At 45.1% G+C, this 25,988-nt stretch overlaps 1 protein-coding gene across 2 annotated transcripts in view; it reads right to left on the reverse strand.

Moving 5' to 3' along the window:
* Nucleotides 1–18,268: 18,268 nt before the first annotated feature.
* NUBPL (nucleotide binding protein like) overlaps nt 18,269–25,988 on the reverse strand; it is a 149,709-nt gene continuing 141,989 nt past the window's right edge. Inside the window, exon 11 of one of the 2 annotated variants that reach the window (XM_030214497.1) lies at nt 18,269–18,990. In XM_030214497.1, coding sequence (XP_030070357.1) covers nt 18,928–18,990 — 63 coding nt within the window. In that variant the 3' untranslated portion in view covers nt 18,269–18,927. The remainder of the gene's footprint in view (nt 18,991–25,988) is intronic. The other variant, XM_030214496.1, reaches the window with a different exon arrangement.

Genomic DNA, 25,988 nt, shown 5'->3' on the forward strand with positions numbered 1-25,988 from the left:
TGCCTCCTTTTGAGGCAGCTAGTGGGAGACTTTTAATGCAAGGGCTCCCTTTGTAGCACAGTAGACAGCAGTGCTCATCTGCACTGTCTATCTCACTGAAAACCTTGTCTTAGCTGCTTAACGCAGCTTAGCAAATGGGCCCCTAAGTTTACATTTCACTTTTTGAATATGTTTGAAATGTGAATAATACATGTTCATGTTGGGAAAAGATAAATAATCTTTAAAAAGTTGTTTGTAGGTATTGATGAACAGCATACTGTAATTTACAGTTTATTAAGAAATTTGATATACCGCTAGTACAACTGTGTTGATCAAAACAGTTAACAAATAAAGTAAAATCTAAAACTTACAGAAAGAAAGGAAGAAAGGAACCCATTTATAACAGGATAGTACTCATTCATCAAAAGGATGGTGTCACAAAACACCTAGCCACCTGCCTGGGGTTACCCCGTGGCCACTTAGAGGGTTCTATCCCCACACTGCTCATGTCCGCCGGCAACTGCCGCTTGTGCTCTACACTAGCACCCTCCTCCCAACAACTGGATCACAACTGCCTCTGGGTGAGTCTCCTGCTCTCAAAATTATCCCAGTGATTTAAAAGTTACTAGAGCCCACAATCCCTGTGTCCCACAGTTCCCAGAAAATCACTTACAGACCAATACGCAAACCACCAGGATTCTTTATCAATCCAGGCAGGCAGAGTCAACAAATGAAAATTGTTTGTTGTTTCTTAAAAATGAACAGTGAACAGAAAAAGTGCAATCAGGAAACAATAACAGGTAACTGAAATATGGATCAATTATAAAACTATCTAAATATTTGTTTACTTTCTAAAAAGTAGCTGGGGAGATCAGGAAATATGCTGCTTACAAATATAACTGATCACAGGGCCTCAGCAAAGAGATCTGTCTCTCTATTCTCCTGGGCTAAGACTGGGGAAAAAGCCAGTAAAATCCAAATGAAAATGAGCTCCTGGGCTAATCAGAGCCCAGAACAACAATCTTTGAAAGTATACTGCAGACTGCCTTTCCAAAAGGCTTAAAACAAAGAAAACAGCCTTGGTTCTGCAGCAGCTTCAAAACATAAACATGCACCAACTGCTGGCCAAACTAGAGAAATATACTTCAGGAAATAAAGGCAGTTTTACAGGCTTTAAAACCCCCACTGTTCTGTCACAGATGGGTCATATAGTGGTAAGATACAAGGGCCAGTGTGCCTTAGCCTGCACACAATCAGGTGAGACTATTCAGCTAGACAAGGGCTGAGGGAAAAAAGGCCAGTTGAAAAAAATGGGTCTTCAGTAATTGTTTAAATTACCTCAGATCTCAATAAAGGAGGGAAGTCGTTCAAATGTTTTGGAGCGATAAAAAAAGGTAGTCATGAAGCACATACTTTCATAGTGCACCACTTAGGGTGAAGGTAATGTCAGCTGATTTGCTTCTAGAGGACCTGAGAATATGAGTGGGTATATAAGGTATGATTTTAACTTTATGTTCTGCATGTAGCCTGTATGCTAAATAAAGCACCATATGCCATTTTGACATACTATATATTCTGATGAGAACTGAAGTGGATAGGGTAGTGTCCAATATTCTTTCTGCATCTTTCTTGAACTGAACAATGTAAAATCAGGCACTCTCAACTCCTGCTACAGCCCACTCCATTCCTCCATGAGCATCAAACCAATGTCAGAAAAGACAATAATGCACTATAAAAAATGTGTCCTCCAGCTATATATTTACTTCCAAACCTCCAACTCCACTGCACCGAAGTCACTTGGACTGGTCTGAATTGAGCAGTCAGTATTCTGCTGTACATATGGCTACTATTTCACAGAAGAAAAACAGGCTCAGGTATGCAATTGAAATATATAGTTTTTGCTATGAAATTTGAATTTTTGTCACCCTGAGGCTACATACTCTTGAAAGTACAGCAATCATGAAAGGTTGCATTCCACTCATTCTAAGATCATTATTAAAGTGTAAGGGGGTCTAGTAAATTTAAAACAAATCGGAGAAAATATTTCTTCACTCAACATGTAATTTGTTTTAAATTTACTACTTTGTAGCTTCATTGCGTGCCCCGTAGTCCTAGTATGTTTGGGATGAGTAAACAAGTGATTCATGTCTACCCATTCCACTCCACTCATTATTTTATAGATCTCTAGTATATCTCCCCTCAGCCGCCTCATCTCCAAGCTCGAGTCCTAGCCGCTTAGCCTTTCCTTATAGTGCAGTCGTTCCATCCCCTTTATCATTTTCATCACCTTCTCTGTAGCTTTCTAATTGCACTATATCTTTACCTGGCGTTGAAGCACTTTCACACAATAGCATTCATTATGCTCCCCCCTTTTTTCAGTGGGTTTAATTACTGCGCTCTCAACAGTACCTTTACCTGTACACTGAAGCACTTTCACACATCTGGATTGTGAATGTGCAGTTAAGCTCCTGTATGTATTTAAGGTTTGTGCCCATTTGAGTTTATGTAGTAATTGATGTCACAGGATGTTAACATACCACAATATGGTCTGTATATACATTATTATATTTTCTAGATGCCCATGAATTTGTTTTTGTTTGATATTTTTCCTTTTTTTTGTTTTAGTTTTTTAAAATATTTATTTTCAGCAAGGGTTCTTCTCAGCATTGGTAGGATTGGTAAATTCAACAATATTTTCCTTATGACTACTTTCACATAACACAGAATGTAACATACATAACATAGTAAATGACAGCAGATACAGACCCTGTATGTCAATCCAGTCTGCCCAACAAGTTAAACTTTATATGTATGATGTCTATTCACATTTCACATATATTTTACACATGTAGCATTGACTGGCAAGATTGGCAGATTTCATTCATTTTCACTTCATGTATTGTGTTGGAGCAAAGCGAATGCTACATACTGTAGCAGGTATTCTCTGAGGACAGCAGGCTGATGTTCTCCTGATGGGTGACGTCCACGGCAGCCCCTCCAATCGGAAACTCTTACTAGCAAAGGCCTTGCTAGTCCTCGCGCGCCGATGCGCACGCGCATGCGCGGCCGTCTTCCCCGCCCGAACGGCTCATGTTCGTCAGTCCTATATGTAGCAAGACAAAACAAGGGAAGACACAACCTCCAAAGGGTAGGCGGGCGGGTTTGTGAGAAACATCAGCCTGCTGTCCTCGGAGAATACCTTCTATAGGTATGTAGCATTCGCTTTCTCGAGGACAAGCAGGCTGCTTGTTCTCACTGAGGGGTATCCCTAGCCCCCAGGCTCACTCAAAACAACAAAATGGTCAATTGGGCCTCGCAACGGCGAGGACATAACTGAGATTGACCTAACAATTTATCCAACTAACTGAGAGTGTAGCCTGGAACAGAATAAACATGGGCCTGGGGGGGGGGGGGGGGGGGTTGGATTCTAAACCCCGAACAGATTCTGAAGCACTGACTGCCTGAACCGACTGTTGCGTTGGGTATCCTGCTGCAGGCAGTAATGAGATGTGAATGTGTGGACAGATGACCACGTCGCAGCTTTGCAGATCTCTTCAATAAGTGGCTGACTTCAAGTGGGCCACTGACGCTGCCATGGCTCTAACATTATGAACCGTGACATGACCCTCAAGAGCCAGCCCAGCCTGGGCGTAAGTGAAGGAATGCAATCTGCTAGCCAATTGGATATGGTGCGTTTCCCACAGCCACTCCCCTCCTGTTGGATCAAAAGAAACAAACAATTGGGCGGACTGTCTGTTGGGCTGTGTCCGCTCCAGATAGAAGGCCAATGCTCTTTTGCAGTCCAATGTGTGCAGCTGACGTTCAGCAGGGCAGGAATGAGGACGGGGAAAAAATGTTGGCAAGACAATTGACTGGTTCAGATGGAACTCCGACACAACCTTTGGCAAGAACTTAGGGTGAGTGCGGAGGACTACTCTGTTATGATGAATTTGGTTGTAAGGGTGCCTGGGCTACCAGGGCCTGAAGCTCACTGACTCTACGAGCTGAAGTAACTGCCACCAAGAAATGACCTTCCAGGTCAAGTACTTCAGATGGCAGGAGTTCAGTGGCTCAAAATGAGGTTTCATCAGCTGGGTGAGAACGACATTGAGATCCCATGACACTGTAGGAGGTTTGACGGGGGGCTTTGACAAAGCAAACCTCTCATGAAGCGAACAACTAAAGGCTGTCCTGAGATCAGCTTACCTTCCACACGGTAATGGTATGTACTGATTTGCGCTAAGGTGAACCCTTACAGAGTTGGTCTTGAGACCAGACTCAGTACAAGTGCAGAAAGGTATTCAAGCAGGCGTCTGTGTAGGACAGAGCGAGGATCTAGGGCCTTGCTGTCACACCAGCGGCAAACCTCCTCCATAGAAAGAAGTAACTCCTCTTAGGGGAATCTTTTCCGGACACCGGAGTGTGGGAGTCCTCAGGATCCCCCTCTCGCCAACTATCTTCAACCTGATGATGACCCCACTGGCCAAATACTAGCAAATCAGAACCTTAACCCCTACATATATGCGGACGACGTTACGATCTATATCCCGTTCAAAAATAACCTAAATGAAATAACCAACGAGATCAATCAGAGCCTCCACATCATGCACTCTTGGGCGGACTCATTCAAGTTAAAACTGAACGCAGAAAAAACTCAATGTCTGGTCCTCACATCCCAATACAACACAAGCAACTATCCCTACCATAACCACACCTTACTGCCACACTTCCCATCTCAGAAAATCTGAAAATTCTGGGATGTCATATGATCGAAACCTCACACTCGTACCCATGTGAAGAACACAATGAAAAAATGTTCTACTCAATGTGGAAACTCAAAGAATAAAACCTTTTTTTCCCTAGATACGTCTTCCGCACCCTGGTACAATCACTAGTGATAAGTCACCTGGACTACTGCAATGCTCTGTATGTAGGATGTAAAGAACAGACCATTAAAAAAACTCCAAAACAGCCCAGAACACCGCAGCCCGTCTTATTTTTGGAAAACCCAAATACGAAAGCGCAAAACACCTAAGAGAGAAACTACACTGGCTCCCGCTCAAGGGAACGAATTGAGTTTAAGATCTGCACGACGTATACAAAATCATTCACGCAGAGGCCCCAATCTACATGCTGAACCTAATAGACTTACCACCCAGAAATGCCAGACGATCAGCCGTAAGTTCCTCAACTTGAACTTCCCCAGCTGTAAAGGAACCAAATACAAACAGGCATACGCTACTACCTTTGCGTACAAAAGCATACAGCTATGGAACGCACTACCCAAGGACCCTGAAAACCACGGACAACTTAACAACTTTCGCAAATCTTTTGAAGACATTTCTCTTCAACAAAGCCTACAAAAATAATCCTCGATGAATCATACCACAAAGCTTTGAAGACATTTCTCTTCAACATAGTATACAAAAACAATCCTTGATGAATCATACTACTCAGTACATCACCCCAAACGCTTCTAAACACTTCGACACGGACCTTACCAATTACCTACTAATTAATTCCTCTCTTACTTCCCAATTATTACCGACTGTATATAATACTATGTAATGATCATACCAAATTAACACCCTGTAAGCCACATTGAGCCTGCAAAAAGGGGGATAATGTGGGGTACAAATGCAATAAATAAATAAATACTAATAAGATGCGGAGACACCCTCTGACAGACCCAAAGAGGCGAAGTCTACGCTCTCAACCTCCAGGCGTGAGAGCCAGAGACTGGAGGTTGGGATGCAGAAGCGCCCCTTAGTCCTATGTGATGAGGGTCGGAAAACACTCCAATCTCCACGGTCTTCGGAGGACAACTCCAGAAGAAGATGGGAACCAGATATGACGTGGCCAAAACGGAGCAATCAGACTCTTGGTACCTCGGTCTTGCTTGAGTTTCAACAAAGTCTTCCCCACCAGAGGTATGGGGAGGATAAGCATACAGCATGACCTTCCCCCCAAGTCCAGGAGGAAGGCATCCGCTGCCAGTCTGCCGTGGGCCTGAAGCCTGGAACAAAACTGAGGGACTTTGTGGTTGGCTCGCGATGCAAAAAGATCTACCAAGGGGGTGCCCCACACCTGGAAGATCTGGCGCACTACTCGGGAGTTTGAGCAACCACTGTGAGGTTGCATAATCCTGCTCAGTCTGTCGGCCAGACTGTTGTTTATGCCTGCCAGATATGTGGCTTGGAGCAAACATGCTGTGACGGCGAGCCCAGAGCCACATGCTGACGGCTTCTGACACAGGGGGCGAGATCCGGTGCCCCCCTGCTTGTTGATGTAATACATGGCAACCTGGTTGTCTGTCTGAATTTGGATAATTTGGTGGGACAGCCGATCTCTGAAAGCCTTCAGAGCGTTCCAGACCGCTCGTAACTCCAGAAGATTGATCTGCAGATCGCGTTCCTGGAGGGACCAGCTTCCCTGGGTGTGAAGCCCATCAACATGAGCTCCCCACCCCAGGAGAGACGCATCGTAGTCAGCACTTTTTGTGGGCTGAGGAATTTGGAAAAGGCACGTCCCAGAGTCAAATTGGACCAAATGTCCCACCAATACAGGGAGTTGAGAAAACTCGTGGACAGGTGGATCCGTCTTCTAGATCCCCAGCAGCCTGAAACCACTGGGAAGCTAGGGTCCATTGAGCAGACCGCATGTGAAGGTGGGCCATGGGAGTCACATGAACTGTGGAGGCCATGTGGCCCAGCAATCTCAACATCTGCCGAGCTGTGATCTGCTGGGACGCTCGCACCCGCGAGACGAGGGACAACAAGTTGTGGCTCTCGTCTCTGGGAGATAGGCACGAGCCGTCCGAGAATCCCAGCAGAGCTCCTATGAATTCGAGTCTCTGTACTGGGAGAAGATGGGACTTTGGATAATTTATCACAAACCCTAGTAGCTCCAGGAGGCGAATAGTCATCTGCATGGACTGTAGAGCTCCTGCCTCGGATGTGTTCTTCACCAGCCAATCGTCGAGAAAAGGGAACGTGTGTATTCCCAGCCTGCGAAGCACCGCTGCTACTACAGCCAAGCACTTCGTGAACACTCTGGGAGCAGAGGCAAGCCCAAAGGGTAGCACACAGTACTGGAAGTGACGTGTGCCCAGCTGAAATCGCAGATACTGTCTGTGAGCTGGCAGTATCGGGATGTGCGTGTAGGCGTCCTTCAAGTCCAGAGAGCATAGCCAATCGTTTTCCTGAATCATGGGGAGAAGGGTGCCCAGGGAAAGCATTCTGAACTTTTCCTTGACCAGATATTTGTTCAGGGCCCTTAGGTCTAGGATGGGACGCATCCCCCTGTTTTCTTTTCCACAAGGAAGTACCTGGAATAGAATCCCAGCCCTTCTTGCCCGGGTGGCACGGGCTCGACCGCATTGGCGCTGAGAAGGGCGGAGAGTTCCTCTGCAAGTACCTGCTTGTGCTGGAAGCTGTAAGACTGAGCTCCCGATGGGCAATTTGGAGGTTTGGAGGCCAAATTGAGGGTGTATCCTTGCCGGACTATTTGAAGAACCCAACGGTCGGAGGTTATAAGAGGCCACCTTGGTGAAAAACTTTCAACCTCCCCCCGACCGGCAGAATCGCCCGGCACTGACACGTTGATGTCGGCTATGCTCTGCTGGAGCCAGTCAAAAGCTCGCCCCCTGCTTTTGCTGGGGAGCCGTGGGGCTTTGCTGAGGCGCACGCTGCTGACAAGAGCGAGCACGCTGGGGCTTAGCCTGGGCCGCAGGCTGTCGAGATGGAGGATTGTACCTACGCTTACCAGAAGGTAGGGAACAGTCTTCCTTCCCCCATAAAACGTCTACCTGTGGAGGGTAGATGCTGAAGGCTGCCAGGTGGGAGAACTTGTTGAAAGCGGTATCCCGCTGGTGGAGCTGCTCTACCACCTGTTCGACTTTCTCTCCAAAAACTATTGTCCACTCGGCAAGGGGAGTCCGCAATCCGCTGCTGGATCCTATTCTCCAGGTCGGAGGCACGCAGTCATGAGAGTCTGCGCATCACCACACCTTGAACAGCGGCCCTGGACGCAACATCAAAGGTATCATATACCCCTCTGGCCAGGAATTTTCTGCACGCCTTCAGCTGCCTGACCACCTCCTGAAATGGCTTGGCTTGCTCAGGAGGAAGCTTGTCCACCAAGCCCGCCAACTGCCGCACATTATTCCGCATATGTATGCTCGTGTAGAGCTGGTAAGACTGGATTTTGGCCACGAGCATAGAAGAATGGTAGGCCTTCCTCCCAAAGGAGTCTAAGATTCTAGAGTCCTTGCCCGGGGGCGCCGAAGCATGCTCCTAGAACTCTTAGCCTCTTTAGGGCCAGATCCACAACACCAGAGTCGTGAGGCAACTGAGTGTGCATCAGCTCTGAGTCCCCATGGATCCAGTACTGGGACTCGATCTTCTTGGGAATGTGGGGATTACTTAGAGGCTTGGTCCAGTTCGCCAGCAATGTCTTTTTTAGGACATGATGCATGGTACTGTGGACACTTCCTTAGGTGGAGAAGGATAGTCCAGGAGCTCAAATATTTCAGCCCTGGTCTCATCCTCCACAAACCACCGGGAAGGGGATGGCCATAGACATCTCCCGGACAAAGGCCGCAAAAGACTCTCGGGAGGAGAAAGCTGCCTTTTCAGGGAGGGAGTGGGATCAGAAGGAAGGCCATCAGACTCCTCGTCAGAGAAATATCTGATGTCCTCTTCCTCCTCCCACGAGGCCTTACCATTGGTATCAGACACAAGTTCATGAACCTGTGTCTGAAGCTGTGCCCGGCTCGACTCGTGGAAACATGGCCACGGTGGGAGCGTCGAGAGGTAGACTCCCTCGCCAGCACCGGCGAAGCTCCCTCCGCCGACGGGGAGCCTTCCTGGGAGGCGGCCGCAGTCGGTACCGCAAGCGGCACCGATGTCGGAGACCTCACCCCGGGCAAGGGGCCAGCCGGCGCCTCACTCGATGGTACCGGTGGCGCAAGCACCCCCGGTACCGGAGGGGAAGGGCGCAACAGCTCTCCCAGGATCTCTGGGAGAACAGCCCGGAGACTCTCGTGCAGAGCGGCTGTGGAGAAAGACATGGAAGCCGATGCAGGCGTCGAGGTCAGAGTCTGTTCCGGGCATGGAGGCTGTTCCGGGCTGTCCAAGGTGGAGCGCATCGACACCTCCTGAACAGAGGGTGAGCGGTCCTCCCGGTGCCGATGCCTACTGGGTACCGACTCCCTCGGCGACCCAGAGCTCTCGGTACCGATGCGGGGAAGGAGACCGGTGTCGATGCTTCTTTGATTTTTCAAACGAAGCATGTCACCGGAGCTTCCTGGTACCGACGAGGAGGACGTAGAATCAGCCGTCGCTTCCTCGGGGCCGAGGCCGAAGAAGGTCGGTCTCGGGGGGGCTGTACTGCAGGAGCCCTCAGGGTAGGGGGCGACCCACCCGAAGGCTCACCGCCACCAGCAGGGGAATGGACAGCCCTCACCTGCACTCCAGTCGAAGCACCACCGTCCGACGACATCAGCACTAGTGGAGGTCCCGGTACCACCGACGCCAACGCAGCCTTTCGATGTCTCGGTACCGACGATGCAGAGGGTCGATGCCTCGATGCAGTCGATGCCGAGGTCGAAGGTCTTGAAGCTGTCGACGTCGATGCACTCGATGCCCCCGGTGCTGTTGCCGACGAAGAGCCCGAGAACAACATGTTCCACTGGGCCAATCTCGCTACCTGAGTCCTTTTCTGTAAAAGGGCGCAAAGACTACAGGCCTGCGGGCGGTGCCCAGTCCCCAGACACTGAAGACACGACGCGTGCCTATCAGTGAGCGAGATTACCCGGGCGCACTGGGTGCACTTCTTGAAGCCGCTGGGAGACTTCGATGACATGGTTGGAAAAATCACGCCGGCGAAATCAAAACTCGTAATGGCGATATAGGCACCAAAAATAGGGAGAGAAAAAACCCGAACCGAGGCCTCAAAAAAGGCCTACCCCGAAAGCGAAAGAAAACTTACGCGGGGAAAAAGCTGGAAACACGGGAAAGGGGTAAAGACCGTAAAGGTCTTTTTCTAATTTTTTTTTTTTTTTTAGCGAAAAACGCGAAGACGCGCGAGGGTCAACTTTGAGGGGCGTGAAACCGCGCAAAACACAACTGTCCTGAGCGCGGACAAAAGAAGACTGATGAACACGAGCCGGTTCGGGCGGGAAGACGGCCACGCATGCGCGGTGCGCATCGGCACGCGAGGACTAGCAAAGGCCTTTGCTAGTAAAGATTCCGATTGGAGGGGCTGCCGTGGACATCACCCATCAGTGAGAACAAGCAGCCTGCTTGTCCTCGGAGAACTTTAAATATACCCATGCATGTTTAAATACACATTATCTGACAGACTCTATATAACACACCTAGCATTCTGTGCTGAAATCTAAGAAAATTCCATAACAACGTGTGTAACTTAATTGTTTTCTCAAGCTAATCAGAGTTTATAACAGTATCTAACAAGCAATAATGAGCACTAATTGGCAATGATTAGAATTTACAAGCACAACTCATTAAGCATATTCTGTAATGAACTGCGGTTAAATTCTAATGCATGTAGTTCAAAAGGGGCATGGTTATAAATGAGGAAATGGGCATTTCATGGGCGTTCTAAAATTTACGCATGGTTATAGAATACAGCCCGGTGCATGTAAATCTACACGCAGGGATTTACGCCACATTTTTGTTGGTATATATGGAGGTGCTTAGTTTTAGGTGCTGGGATATCAACTAAGCATATTCTATATACTGTGCCTAAATCTAGGCACCACTTATAAAATACACTTAGTCGGAAACTTTTACCGCATGGATTTTGTAGGCATCTTATATAGAATCTAGCCCTATATATCATAATATCATATAACATATGGATACGATGTTCTCAATGACCACACCTTTGCATGTTCCCCATACACCCTTTATTGTGTGTTCCTTTTATTTGTAGTCATATGTATGTTAAACAAAAAAGTGAAAACAAACTGAGGCTCTAAAACTCAAAATAAACAAAGTAATGAAGAGTCCATAATGATACAAAACCATACGGTGCAAAAAATCCTTATTTTAAAAAAACAAGAAAAAGACCTCAAAACACCCAAACGCTTACTATAATTTTGGCGTCTTTTGCTGGGGTTGTGGTATTCATCATTGGTCTAAAAATCCTGTAACATTTTATTTATTTTAATAATTATTTTACTTTTTAATTTATTAGTCAAGATTAAAAAAGCAAACAGATATTTTAACAAAGGACTAACAAATTAAAAAACATTTTAAATAAAAATTTTTGCACCATATGGTTTTGTATCATTACTGGACTCTTCATTACTTTGTTAGTCATATGTATGTACATAAATTCTTTTTTTTTAATCATTTTTATTGAGTTTTCAAGAAATTTTAAACCAACATACAACAAAACCAAATGCATTACATATACAGTGGTGGAAATAAGTATTTGATCCCTTGCTGAGTTTGTAAGTTTGCCCACTGACAAAGACATGAGCAGCCCATAATTGAAGGGTAGGTTATTGGTAACAGTGAGAGATAGCACATCACAAATTAAATCCGGAAAATCACATTGTGGAAAGTATATGAATTTATTTGCATTCTGCAGAGGGAAATAAGTATTTGATCCCCCACCAACCAGTAAGAGATCTGGCCCCTACAGACCAGGTAGATGCTCCAAATCAACTCGTTAACTGCATGACAGACAGCTGTCGGCAATGGTCACCTGTATGAAAGACACCTGTCCACAGACTCAGTGAATCAGTCAGACTCTAACCTCTACAAAATGGCCAAGAGCAAGGAGCTGTCTAAGGATGTCAGGGACAAGATCATACACCTGCACAAGGCTGGAATGGGCTACAAAACCATCAGTAAGACGCTGGGCGAGAAGGAGACAACTGTTGGTGCCATAGTAAGAAAATGGAAGAAGTACAAAATGACTGTCAATCGACAAAGATCTGGGCTCCACGCAAAATCTCACCTCGTGGGGTATCCTTGATCATGAGGAAGGTTAGAAATCAGCCTACAACTACAAGGGGGGAACTTGTCAATGATCTCAAGGCAGCTGGGACCACTGTCACCACGAAAACCATTGGTAACACATTACGACATAACGGATTGCAATCCTGCAGTGCCCGCAAGGTCCCCCTGCTCCGGAAGGCACATGTGACGGCCCGTCTGAAGTTTGCCAGTGAACACCTGGATGATGCCGAGAGTGATTGGGAGAAGGTGCTGTGGTCAGATGAGACAAAAATTGAGCTCTTTGGCATGAACTCAACTCGCCGTGTTTGGAGGAAGAGAAATGCTGCCTATGACCCAAAGAACACCGTCCCCACTGTCAAGCATGGAGGTGGAAATGTTATGTTTTGGGGGTGTTTCTCTGCTAAGGGCACAGGACTACTTCACCGCATCAATGGGAGAATGGATGGGGCCATGTACCGTACAATTCTGAGTGACAACCTCCTTCCCTCCGCCAGGGCCTTAAAAATGGGTCGTGGCTGGGTCTTCCAGCACGACAATGACCCAAAACATACAGCCAAGGCAACAAAGGAGTGGCTCAGGAAGAAGCACATTAGGGTCATGGAGTGGCCTAGCCAGTCACCAGACCTTAATCCCATTGAAAACTTATGGAGGGAGCTGAAGCTGCGAGTTGCCAAGCGACAGCCCAGAACTCTTAATGATTTAGAGATGATCTGCAAAGAGGAGTGGACCAAAATTCCTCCTGACATGTGTGCAAACCTCATCATCAACTACAGAAGACGTCTGACCGCTGTGCTTGCCAACAAGGGTTTTGCCACCAAGTATTAGGTCTTGTTTGCCAGAGGGATTAAATACTTATTTCCCTCTGCAGAATGCAAATAAATTCATATACTTTCCACAATGTGATTTTCCGGATTTAATTTGTGATGTGCTATCTCTCACTGTTACCAATAACCTACCCTTCAATTATGGGCTGCTCATGTCTTTGTCAGTGGGCAAACTTACAAAATCAGCAAGGGATCAAATACTTATTTCCACCACTGTAGATAAATGTGACAATTTAAGTATAAATATAAAAATCTAATCTCTAGGAGATGCTGATGTTTTGATGTAATGATCAAAAGGAGCCCAATGCTTCTTAAAAGTAGGCAATTGATGAAATTTAAAAGCTGCAGATTCTTCATAGTTTCTAATAGTACAAAGATGACTCCACCATTCACAGAAGTTCAAATGCAAATTATTTTTCCAATGAAATACTATAAGATGAGCAGCTGGAGCCATCATTATATCAAAAGGTTTTTGATATTGATCCTCAAGTGTAAGTTTAGAGGTTGAAGAACGAAGTATTATCACATCATATGTCAAACCAACAGGCAAGGAGAAGGGAATTATTGAACATATTCTTTTCCATATTAATTGCCAGTAGATGGACACATGGGAACATTCAAAGAGTAGATGATTCAGGTGACCAACAGGAGCAGAACAAGACCAACATTTTGGAGGAGATGTTGATCTGGTTAGTTTAGACACTTTGAAAGGAGTCCAATAAGCTCTATGAAGAACAAAAAATGATGATTGTGTTATACCAGCAGAGAAAGTGGGTCTATTGGATTTAGACCAAAAGGTTAGCCAATCAATTCCATCATGACAGAACAATTCCAACTCCCATCTATGTTGGAGCTCAAGACAGGGGGTTTGTGAAAGAGTCATCTATACATTTGTATATTCTCGATGCTTTCCTATTGCCCATTAGCATAGTACGACAAAAAGTAGTAAGATTAGCAGCATCTGACTGACCAGCCGTGGTTTGCAACAAATTTTGATAGACATTAGAGAAGGAAAGCCAAGAATCAGCATACAAGCAGATTCAGCAGAAGTCACATCATTACATACAGTAATTAGAGATAATGACCATACACATTTTCCTGCCACAGTGGCCAGTTTAAAGTAGAATTACTTAATTTAATGGATAAATTAAACCAAATACTAATATCAGAAAAAGGAACTTACATTTTAAATATTTTTCTCATAGTGGTGATGAGCTTCGCAGTAGCTTTAATTAAATGAATACCAGTGGGATATGGAAATGCATCCATCGAAGGAAGAAGATGAAAAGGAAAAGGGGAACTTAAATGCTTCTCAAAGTCAAGCCATCTAAGGAGGTTATGATGATTATCCTCATGAAACCAATATATAGCCTGTGACAATCTGAATGCCAGATGATAAGATTTAAAATCCGGGAAGTTGATACCACCATTAGACTTATACAATTTAAGTTTTTGAAGAGCAATTCTAGGGGGTTTACGCTGCCATAAAAACCTAGAAATTTTACTTTCTATTTTCTTATATAGCGAAGAAGGGAATGGAAAAGGTACCATGCTGAAGACTTTCTCAAGGGGCAATTTGATTGTCTATCCAGCACTAAATCTTGTACTTGATTAAAGTCACCTCCCAAAATAATATTTGTAGCTTGAAATTGTAAGAGGGTCTGAGATATATTCTGAAAAAATTCAGAAGAGTCGGAAGTTGGGCCATAAATATTAAATATTATATAGGAACTATTACAAATTTGCAATTCCAAAATTACCCACCTTCCAATAACATCAGCAGCTTGTTTTATGAAAGTGGCTGAAAGAAATTTCCTAAGCAAAATTGCAACACCATTACGTTTATTTAATGCTGGGGAATATGCTGCCAATGTATACTGATTATCTTTCAGACTATTATTATCTTTATCTAGCAAATGGGTTTCCTCGATCAAAGCAATATCAGGGTTAACAGATGTAAGATACAAAAACAGCTTTTTGCTTTTAAGTGGGTTATTCAACCAATTAACATTCAAGGACAAAACGTGCATGAATGTATATGAGAAAGAGACTAACAGTACTCCTAAGAAAGGTCATAAAAATGCACAGGGCTACAGAAGAATAGCGTTGAAAATGCATATATGAAAACAGCATCATAAATATCTTAATAGAAAACTGAAAAATATGGTAATACATTTGGTAAATAAAGAAAAACATATATCTACCTGGAAAAACAATCCAGGCACCAGCTCAGCATTTATGTATAATTGATACAGGATTTCATTTATCACTATCATTTATCCTGTATTTTTTTTGTCATTGTCAGACCCCTGACGCAGGTATAGACACACCGTGTCAGGTCTATTAAATAAAGGACTCTTGTTGGTTTCAGTCTTGAATGCCCTTTTGCACTTCTATTTTGTTGCTGCTGTTTGTATTCTTCTGACCCTCTCTTCTGTTACCTTTAAAAAGACTCACCACCTTCATTATTGCTAAGGTAAAAGTAAAAAACTAACACTACTGCAGTTGGACCCTGGTAAAGTTTCACTTTTTTCTGGTATCTAAAAAAAAAATCTGAGCGAATAAGGTACAAAACCATTAGCTTAAAATATATTTAAGGGCCTCTTTTAAAAAGCTGTGCTACCGATTCTCACAAGCAGATGATCAAAAGCCCCAAACTGTTCCAAACAGAACTCTAAAATAGTGCTGGAACAGCATGGGGCTTTACCACACCAATGATCAGAGATAATTGCATGCAAATTTAAGCACGCAATTATCTCTGATCATGGGGTAGAAGTGCGGGAGAATTGTGCCTGAGCATAAGTACATATAAGTACATAAGTATTGCCATACTGGGAAAGACCAAAGGTCCATCGAGCCCAGCATCCTGTTTCCAACAGTGGCCAATCCAGGTCACAAATACCCGGCAAGATCCCAAAAATGTACAAAACATTTTATTCTGCTTATCCCAGAAATAGTGGATTTTCCCCAAGTCCATTTAATAACGGTCTATGAATTTTTCCTTTAGGAAGCCATCCAAGCCTTTTTAAAACTCCGCTAAGCTAACCGCCTTTACCACATTCTATGGCAACAAATTCCAGAGTTTAATTACACGTTGAGTGAAGAAACATTTTCTCCAATTCGTTTTAAATTTACTACATTGTAGCTTCATCGCATGCTCCCACGCGCTCAGCAGAATTCTCCCGCACTTGTTTGACAGGTCTGGGCTGTCAAAAGCCCAAACCTGTCAATCACAGGGGCTGTTTTAACTAAGACTGTGGATATTTTTCTTATTGCTTTGTTTAGAGGCTGTGTTGAACTACTACCTGCAGTGAGTGGATGTAGCTACTGAAAGAAACTACGAGGGAGGTAGCAGCTGTACAGGCTTGTCATAGGCCTGACCCAGTCTTTATTTGATGACTTATCACAGCCTCTTGCTAAAATTTAAAGAGGAATTCCTGACCATTTCTCTTTGTTTTAGGTTTTTGGAAATTTGAAACAGACTGTGCTAGACCCCTGAGTTGGGCTTAAGGGGAGGAACTTGTAGCTTCTGGAAAGCACTGGAGCCCTCACCCAGAGAACCTTCACAGAGTACAGAGGTCAAGTGAAGGCCAAGGAGTGGACTATGTAAAACTGGAGGCCTCAGGGATGAGTGGATGGAGAGGAACTCATGGACCAGTGGACCATGGTAACGAGTAGGCTTACCGATAGGTTGCTTTGATTTCATTGTGCTCCACTGGGCAACCTTACTCTGCTGTCATCTACTGGTTGGAATATAAAATTTCCCAGTCTCATTGTTAATATTCCCCTGATTTCAACTGAGAAATATATATTGAACTTTTGAAAATTATTGGGTTATTTTGTTACTTCCATAAATACACTTTTATGTGGATTATCTTTTATCCCATTTTTCTCTTTTATATTTGGAAAGGATAACATAAAGGGGATCAATGTTCATTTGTCCACCAGACTGCGTGGGATAAACATAAAGGAATCCTGTTCAGAAGAAATGGATCCTAAGGAGCTTAGCTGAGATTGGGTGGCAGAGCCGGTGGCGGGAGGCGGGGATGGTGCTGGGCAGACTTATACGGTCTGTGCCAGAGCCGGTGGTTGGGAGGCGGGGATAGTGCTGGGCAGACTTATACGGTCTGTGCCAGAGCCGGTAGTGGAGGCGGGACTGGTGGTTGGGAGGCGGGGATAGTGCTGGACAGACTTATATGGTCTGTGCCAGAGCTGGTGGTGGGAGGCGGGGACAGTGCTAGGCAGACTTATACGGTCTGTGCCCTGAAAAGGACAGGTACAAATCAAGGTAAGGTATACACAAAAAGTAGCACATATGAGTTTGTCTTGTTGGGCAGACTGGATGGACCGTGCAGGTCTTCTTCTGCCGTCATCTACTATGTTACTATGTCTATAAATAAGCACAATAACTCTCCACAGGAGGGCCGGAAAGTACCAAATTTGTCATGTAGATGTGAAAATAAAATTGGAGCTCTCTCAGACGAGTTAAAAAATCAAAACATTGAATCAGTATATTCAAACAGCTGAGTGTTTAAAAATATTTACATTGATTTCTATGGGAAACTATTAGAGTGTTGACCATTGTTCCATTACAAAAGCACCTTCTCCCTTTCCCAGCAGCATAAATAGGTACAGACAGGAAAAACATATCTGAAGGAATCTGTGAAGGATGCTGCCAAAAGGTACCTTCAAATTCACCTCCTGTACACTTCCAAAGTGCACATATACATATACTCACCCACCCTCACTAAAACCCCAATATATGCACCCCATACATCTCCATCCACATCCCATCCTATTCCCAAAGCCATGCCTCTGCATGCTTTCTCCATTTGTTATTTCTAAAAAAAATAAATAAATGACTGTTTTAAACCTAGTGACAGATACCAAACTTTATGCAAAATTTTGAAATGTGGCCAATAACTGCCACAGAAGTTTGACAAATTTTTGTGCAGGAAATTAGGGGCTATGTCTATGATGTTCCATCTTGAACAACTTTTAAATGCAAGAGGAGCTTATGCTTTGGACAATGAAAAAATGCTACAAAATCCAATCACATTTTTTGCAGTAGCAAAGAGGGTTGAGAAGAAGCTGCTAAAGCCTCTCCAGCGGTAACCACCACCAAGAAAAAACCTATAAGCAGCAGAACTGACATTGAAGAAAATACAAAATAACTGTGGTAAAAATACCTAAGATGCTTAGGGCCCCTTTTTCAAAGTGGCAGTAAGCCCAATGCAGGCTTACCGCTCACTAAAAAAGAAGTGCCGCTGGGCTAACACAGCAGCCCGGCGATAGTTCCCACTCCCAGTGCATTTTATACCCGGTGGTAATCAGGCAGTGCCGCACGCTGCTCAGTTATCACCAGGTTAGCATGGGAGCCCTTACCGCACCTCACTTGCCACACGGTCATTTCCTGAAAAAAAAAAATAAAGACCTACCTTTTACCTGCTGAGGTAAAAGGGGGCCTCGGCGTCAATCAAAAACAAGCACCAATGCCAGCGCAGGCCCTCTTTTGCCGCAGCTTGGTAAAAGGAGCCCCAAGGGAACAACAGAAGAGGCCTGCACCACAAGAAGAGAAAAAAAACAATGCTAGAACAGGGAAAGAAAAAAGAATGCTGAAAAATACAACAAAACAGGAAAAAAAACAAATAAAAAATAGACTGAGGAGACTCATACAGCATAGATCACATGGAAACACCTGTATAGGCTCAGAAAAATCTAGACTTTACTAGAAGCTTACCATAATTTGGCTCCATCAGATGACTTAACCCATTTGTGTGGCTGATCATTTTGCTTGCTGGAAAAAAATGAAATTGTGTAATGGATTGGTTATACAAACAGGCATCTCAGAAGTATACACAATTAGCGGGAAAGGTATCTGTAACAGCTGGTAAATCCCACATAATAGCACACCAGCTACAAAATGTTTAAAAAGTCCTGAAGGGTAGATTACATATTGGTCGCTGTTCCTTTGATGCTCCTTGGCTCTTGTGAGCAATAATCATTCTAAAGCTGCTCTTTCACAGTGTTCCTTCCACTCAGACCAGGATTAGGTGCTTATCCTTTTTTCACAGAAGCATTCTAAGAGGAAAGCCCCTCTTATAAAACACAAAAAATGCCACTCCACAGTATTATTCTGAAGATATGGGTAATCTTCTAGCAACTTCTGTTGCAATCTGCAGATATGCTTTTGCCTAAAAAAATAAAGCAAAATGGAACACACATGCATGTATTACTTTCTGTTATCAAGTTTAAAAATATATACAGAATGCATAATGAGGACAATTTTTAAAGCAATTTTCCCGTTGAAAACTGACTGGCCCTCTGGAGAAAAAAGTATGCACAGTTGTCAACATGCAGGCTTTTCCCCATGAGAAACTTTTGTGGAATTAGAGGTAGGTTCAATGAAGTAAACACAGGGATTTCATTTTGAAATCCCCATGCCAGTTTCCTTTTTGTTTTCCCACAACACTAGCCAGATGGTGATTTTTGAAAAGGAAACCCCATGTACCTGTAAGCTAAGCAGGAGAGCTGAAAATTGACCTAAATATTAAAAAAAAAACTAAATTCAATGGGCCAGAGGTCAGAGAGAGTACATATGGATGATCACATTAAACCTAGCCAACTGTAAGGCAGTGCTACTATTCTCTTATAGTCCTAACACATAAAAATTTAATATTAGCTTGCTTTAAGGATTTAAAAGCAATCTGTACTGGCTTTAGATAGCTTTTTTTCTCTATCCACCCCAAGAACTTTCCTTAATTTATAGCTAATTATTCTAAATAAGGGGAGAAGAAGGAGAACTGTCACTGTAGGATATTTTCATCAGCAAGTGATTTACCCCTCACAAAAGAATATTTGTAATTCAATGAGAAGCAAACACAAAATAACAACATAAAACATACCAAATAATCTTAAAGGCCTTCAGATTACCTTAGGTATCCCCATTCCATTAGCAAATTCAAATATCAAAACAACTTACCAATACTAAGAAGCAGACAGCAGTCCAGAAGCAAGATGGGTGCTATCCAGACTTTCGCATTGGTTGCCACATGTACGATTGATTGATTATCTGTCAGTTGGTGACAGGTTTTATGTGTGCACTCAGGGCAAAGAGCTCTTGGTTCTCAGAGAAAAAGTCTAATCTGTAGAGGCTAGTGTTGTAGACTTAGAGGAGCGAAGGCAGATAGATAGATAGATAGAGGAGTCCTTCAGAGCAGGTATAGAATGAAGTGATCCTGTAGCCAGGACCTACCCTCCCACAGGATGCAATATCCTCTCGTATCGAGGATGAATCTCTAGGACATTCTGCTCAGGAGGGATGGGTTAGGATAGCCAACTGGCAATTCCAACATTAGGCATGTGGCTGATGAGTATGAGGTCACTTGCCTACCTGGTACAAGGTGGAAGAAGACCTCACGTCACCTAGAAAGGATTTTAAACAGTGCTGGGGAGAAGCCAACAGTACAATGAGCACCAACATAGGAAAGTGTGGAGGTTCTAGAAGCCAAATTTAACTTTTAGGGTCAAAGTTGAAATCTAGAACCTCCAAGGTAGCATTCTCAGAAAGTTTCTCAGTACCCAAGAGGCAGGCAGAACTTTGGAGTCTCAGGAATCCTTTTACAAAGCCGCGGTAAAAGGTGGCCTGTGGTAGTGTGGGCCACTTTTTACTACGGCTGGGAAATAGGCCATTTTTTAAATGGACCGGGAAATGGGTGTGTGCCAAAAATAAAACTAGTGTGTGCCTATTTACGGCCTGAGCCCTTACCGCCAGCCACTAGTCTAGCATGGTAACCATACAGTGTGCGCCGATGTGGACGCACTGCCGATTACTGCCGGGAATGCCCTCACCCCCATGGTAGAAAATAGAAAAATATTTTCTACCGTGGGATTTGGTGCACACAAAGCTCAGAATTACCACTGGGCGCATGCGCTACCCCATCGGTAGAGACGATTTGGCATGCGCTACCTGCACGTTAGCCCTCCTGCGGCTTTGTAAAAGGGCCCCTTCAATGTGTGAATGAGTCAGTGTTGTATGAAGAAGGGATTTAGATATGTTAGGATATAAGCAATATTTGGGGAAGGGGCGGCCTATTTCTGAAGGACAAGCTTCATCTTAACAACAGCAGAACCAGGCTGTTGATGTTAACCTTAAAAAAACCCCCAAAAACTAGAGTAAACTAGGACTGGGGAAAAGCTGATAGTTGCTCAGAATTGCATGGTTTGTGGTATAGTATCTAAGAAATACTAGCCAAATGCAAAAGTTAGAATATCCCAAAACAAAGGTAAAGATAAAAACTGATATAGCCCAGGATTATTTAAAGAGCATAATGATTATTCCAAGCTGTCTCGCAGCTCTGCTATGCAAGTTGTAAATACAAATAAAGAACATTCTTCAAATAAGATGGGAAAATTAGAATGTATGGAAGTAAATGAAGAGTTAGTCTGAGGTTTTCAACCCCAGTACTCGGGGTACACCCAGCAAGCCAGCCAGCGTAGCCCTAGAATGCTCAGCAGGGATGGCTTGGTTCAACCAGCAAAGAGGAAACTCCACAGCAGAAATAAGCTAGGTGAGGCCAGTGGCGTAGCCAGAAGGCAATTTTTGGGTGGGCCAACAGGTTGGATGGATGGGCACTAGACAGTGGTGTGCTGGTAAATGTTTAACAACAGGCTATCTCCCCCGTCCACCTCTGCCCCCCCCCCCTCAAAATTGCAGAGCTGGCTATAGTCAGGGAGAGAGTCTGGGGGGGGGGGGGGGGGGGGCAATGCATTACTCTCTCCAGGAAAAAAAAATTAAATGATCCCAGGTTCCAATGTAAGATAAAATGCCATACATAAGTAAATAAATATAAACTTCTAAGGTTGAGCACCTGATTCTCAAAGTGGACATATTCCAAACACTATAATGAAAATAAAATGATTTTTTTTTCTACCTTTGTTGTCTGGTGACTTTGTTTTTCTGATCATGCTGGCCCAGTATCTGATTCTGCTGCTATCTGTCCTCTTAACTCCGTTTCCAGGCTTCCTTTTCATTATTCTTTACTTTCCTCCTTTCTTCTTCATTTCTTGCCCTACATCCGTAAGTAAAACTGAGTCCTCCACAGACTTGACTGTCCAGTGGATCCAGCTTCTACCTGTTTTCTTCATCAATGTGCAGTTTTTCTCTCTTCCTTTTCCCTCATCTCATCTCCTTCCTCACTCTTCCCTCCCCTCCATCCATGTCCAGCATTTCTTCTTTCTCCCTTCCCTCTCCTCCATCCATGTCCAGCATTTCTCCTCTCTCCCCTCCATTCATGCTCATCTCACTTCCTCTCTCTTCCCTCCCCTCCATCCATGTCCAACAATTCTCCTCTCTCCCTGCCCTACCCTCCATCCACCCATGTCCAGCAACTCTCCTCTCCCCTCCATCCACCCATGTCCAGCAACTCTCCACTCCCCTGCCCCCTCCATCCATCCATACCCAGCAATTCTCTTCTCTCCCCTGCCCCCCTCCACCCATCCATATCCAGCAATTCTCTTCTCTCCCCTGCCCCCCTCCATCCATCCATACCCAGCAATTCTCTTCTGTTCCCTGCCCTCCTCCATCCATTCCCAACAATTCTCTCCCCTGCTCCCCTCTATCCATCCATACCCAGCAACAATTCTCTTCTGTCCCCTGCCCCCCTCCGTCAATCCATACCCAGCGATTCTCCTCTCTCCCCTGCCCTCCCCTCCCGCTCCCATCCATGTCCAGCAATTCTCCTTCGCCGTTCGCCCCCATCTTCCCCTCCCATTCATATCCACCTGCCCACCCTCTTCTCCCCCAACATCCCCCTTTCTCTTCCTGCCACAGTGCCACTCTGCGTGCCATGGTTTAAATCTTTTTTTTTTTAATTTCTGGAAGATTTTATTGAACATTGACAAATGTACAAACATCAGCAAAAACCATCGAACAAAATCAGCACATAAAATCCAACGAGAGCTTATCTCCTCAGCCCGAGGAAAGTATTTGGTGCCAAATGTCAACAAGATACCCTGAGCAGTCAGTATCTTCAACTTTTTCAACAGTTTTAGAAATATCCCTACAACCCTTACCCACAAAATCCACCCCCCCCCCCTCAACACCCCACACCCCTCAGAGCATCAGAACCCCACTAACCTTGTCGTCTCCTCGTTCCCCCCACCCTCCACCCCGCCGGGCCTATTAACAGGAACAGTTCTTCAAGAAGGGCTCCCACAGGCTCTCCCACTTCGCCACAGTACGACTTTGCTCGGCACGAAGTCTCTCCCGCTCACAGATATACCACAGCTTATTCAGCCAACGCACTTTTGAAGGGACCTCGGGAGCCTTCCAATGTGCTGCCAGTACCACTCTCGCCGCCAACATGGCCTGCCTGGTCAATAGCCCCTGAGATTTGGTAAGGCCTGGTGGTTTTTTAGAAAAGAGAAAATACTCCGGAGACCACTTAACCGGCCTCCGGAACCAGCGTTGTAATCTATATTGGATGGATTTCCAATATGCCCTAATTTTTGGGCAAGACCACCAAATATGACCCATGGTGCCTCTCTGGCCACATCCTCGCCAACACAAGGGGATGCATCCGGGAACATGTGGCACAGCCTCGCAGGTGTCAAGTACCATCTATAAAGCACTTTTAGCACATTTTCCTGAAAGGGAACAGCAATCGATACCCTCGCCCAGCCGTTCTCCCATTCCGCCCAATCAGCCTCGTCAAAGGTAACCCCTAGCTCTTGATGCCAGCGCTCCCTATGAAGTAAGCTGGGGCGAAGTTGCTGGCTCAGGTGAGAATAAAGGCAAGTAATGAGACCTCTGGTAGTCCGAGAATCTTCGCAAAGATCTTCAAGAAAAGAATCATCTCGCAAAACTATCGAGCGAATCTCTCGAGAGGACAGAAAATGCCGTAGCTGCGTATACGCAAACTGGTCTTGGGGCAGAAGCGAAAACTGTTCCCTGAGTGAGTCAAATGAAATCAAGCGATCATCTTCAAAAAGCTGGCCCCAAGACACCAATCCCAGGGAGGCCCAACGAGTAAAAGGCCCGGGCTGAAGCCCAGGGGAAAAAAGCGGGTTATTAGCTATAGGCGAAAACCGAGAAAGCCTCCCCTCAGACTTAGTGAAAAGGCCATCCCAGTAATAAAAGGTGGACGCGATGGAAGGACTCAGATCGCCACCCAAACCTCTAAACCTGTTAGGAAGCCATATCAAGGAGCGAAGAGAGCGAGGTCCTATCTCGGCCTGTTCCATATGTACCCACAACTTTTGAGGGTGAGCCTGAAACCACTCTAGGGCCGATCGCGCCTGAGCAGCCTTGTAATACCACAAGATGTTAGGAACGCCCAACCCTCCCTTCTTCCGTGCCCCATACAACGCCCTAGGCAGGCATGGACGCTTATTAGACCAGACGAACCTAATCAACCGATCCTGCAACTTGGATAAGTAGCTCCTGGAAATCCGCAACGGTAATACCTGAAAGATATATAATAATCTAGGCAAAACATTCATCTTTAGCGAAGCAATCCTGCCTAACCAGGATAAATCAGTGTTCTCCCACCTATCCAAGTCCCTATAGATGGATGTTAACAAAGGCGGGTAGTTGGCCGAAAACAAGTTCTCGAGACCAGGCGTAATGGTAACCCCCAAATATTTGAGGCCTTTTGTAACCCAACGAAAAGAAAAATTTGCTTTTAAAGAGTCCAAGACCGGAGACGCAATCCCCATAGCCAAGGCCTCAGTTTTACTCATATTTAATTTAAACCCCGAAACCTTAGAGTAGGCACTCAACTTCTGCATAAGGTTCGGGAGGGAAAGCAAAGGCCTAGTCAAAGAGAGCATGACGTCATCCGCGAAAAGGGCCAATTTATACTCCTGATGACCCACCACAATTCCTGTTATATCGGGATCCAAACGGATAGAGACCGCCAGAGGCTCCATCACCAAGGCAAACAGCATCGGGGATAGCGGGCATCCCTGTCGAGTACCACGGTAAAGTGAAAACCCCTGCGAGTTGCCACCGTTTATACGGACACACGCGCTCGGGAGATGGTAAAGAGCCTCCACCCACCTGCGAAACCCCGGCCCCACCCCAAACCTATCTAAAACCTGGAGCATGAAAGGCCAGTGAACGCGGTCAAAGGCCTTCTCTGCATCCAAGCCCAACAAACAGACCGGGAGTTTATTCTTCTTTGATATATGGATCAGATGGACCATACGACGAACATTATCCATAGCTTGTCTACCAGGGACAAAGCCTACCTGATCTGGATGTATTAAATAGGGCAGGACCTTTGCTAGTCGGTTGGCTAACACCTTCGCTATGATCTTTACATCAGAGTTTAATATAGAAATTGGACGGTAGGATGCACATTCCGTCTTGTCCTTACCAGGCTTTGGGAGCACCGCAATCCAAGCTTCCCGCATGGAAGAGGGAAAGTCCTCTCCCGATAAAGCTGCATTAATTAGCTCGGTCAGCAGAGGAGCCATCTCCCCCCTGAAGGTCTTGTAAAATTCGTTAGGCAGGCCATCAAGACCCGGTGATTTCCCAGATGGCAAAGCTTTAATAACCCGCGACACTTCCTCCACGGTGACCTGACCGTCCAATCCTTCTTGCTGAGCCGCAGATAGTTGCGGAAGGGAGTGGGCCAAGAGAAAGTTACTCATCTCCTCCATAGACGGATTAATATCAGGAGAGTACAGCTCTTGGTAGAACTCCTGGAAGCGCTGACGTATCTTTCCCGAGGAAGACACATATCCACCCCTGCCATCCCCAACTTTCAAAATAGTGCGATCGGTTTTTTCGCTGTGCCAACTTGATTGCTAAAGCCCTACTGGGTTTGTTAGCCTGAACGTATTGGGAGCACTGATACCTGGCATTAACAAATTGCAATTGAGTGGAATAAATGTGATCTAATTTTAACCGAAGACCCTGAATCTCTCTTAATGTGTCCACCGAATGTGAAGTCTTGTGCTGGTCTGAAAGAGTTGATAAACGGGACAAGCACCCCGCCACCTCAGCCCGCTGCTGCCTGGCCCTAGAGCCAGCCTTCTGTAAGAAATACCCCCGTGAAACAGCCTTCAGGGCATCCCAGACCACTCCCAAGGCCGGGCCCGAATTAATGTTAAACTCTATATACTCCTTGAAGAGCCGTCTGTAGCCCCCAAGTATCTCTTCATCCTTCAATAGGGTGGTATTTAA

This window comes from Microcaecilia unicolor, chromosome 9, assembly GCF_901765095.1.
Source record: "Microcaecilia unicolor chromosome 9, aMicUni1.1, whole genome shotgun sequence".
Classification (NCBI taxonomy): domain Eukaryota; kingdom Metazoa; phylum Chordata; class Amphibia; order Gymnophiona; family Siphonopidae; genus Microcaecilia; species Microcaecilia unicolor.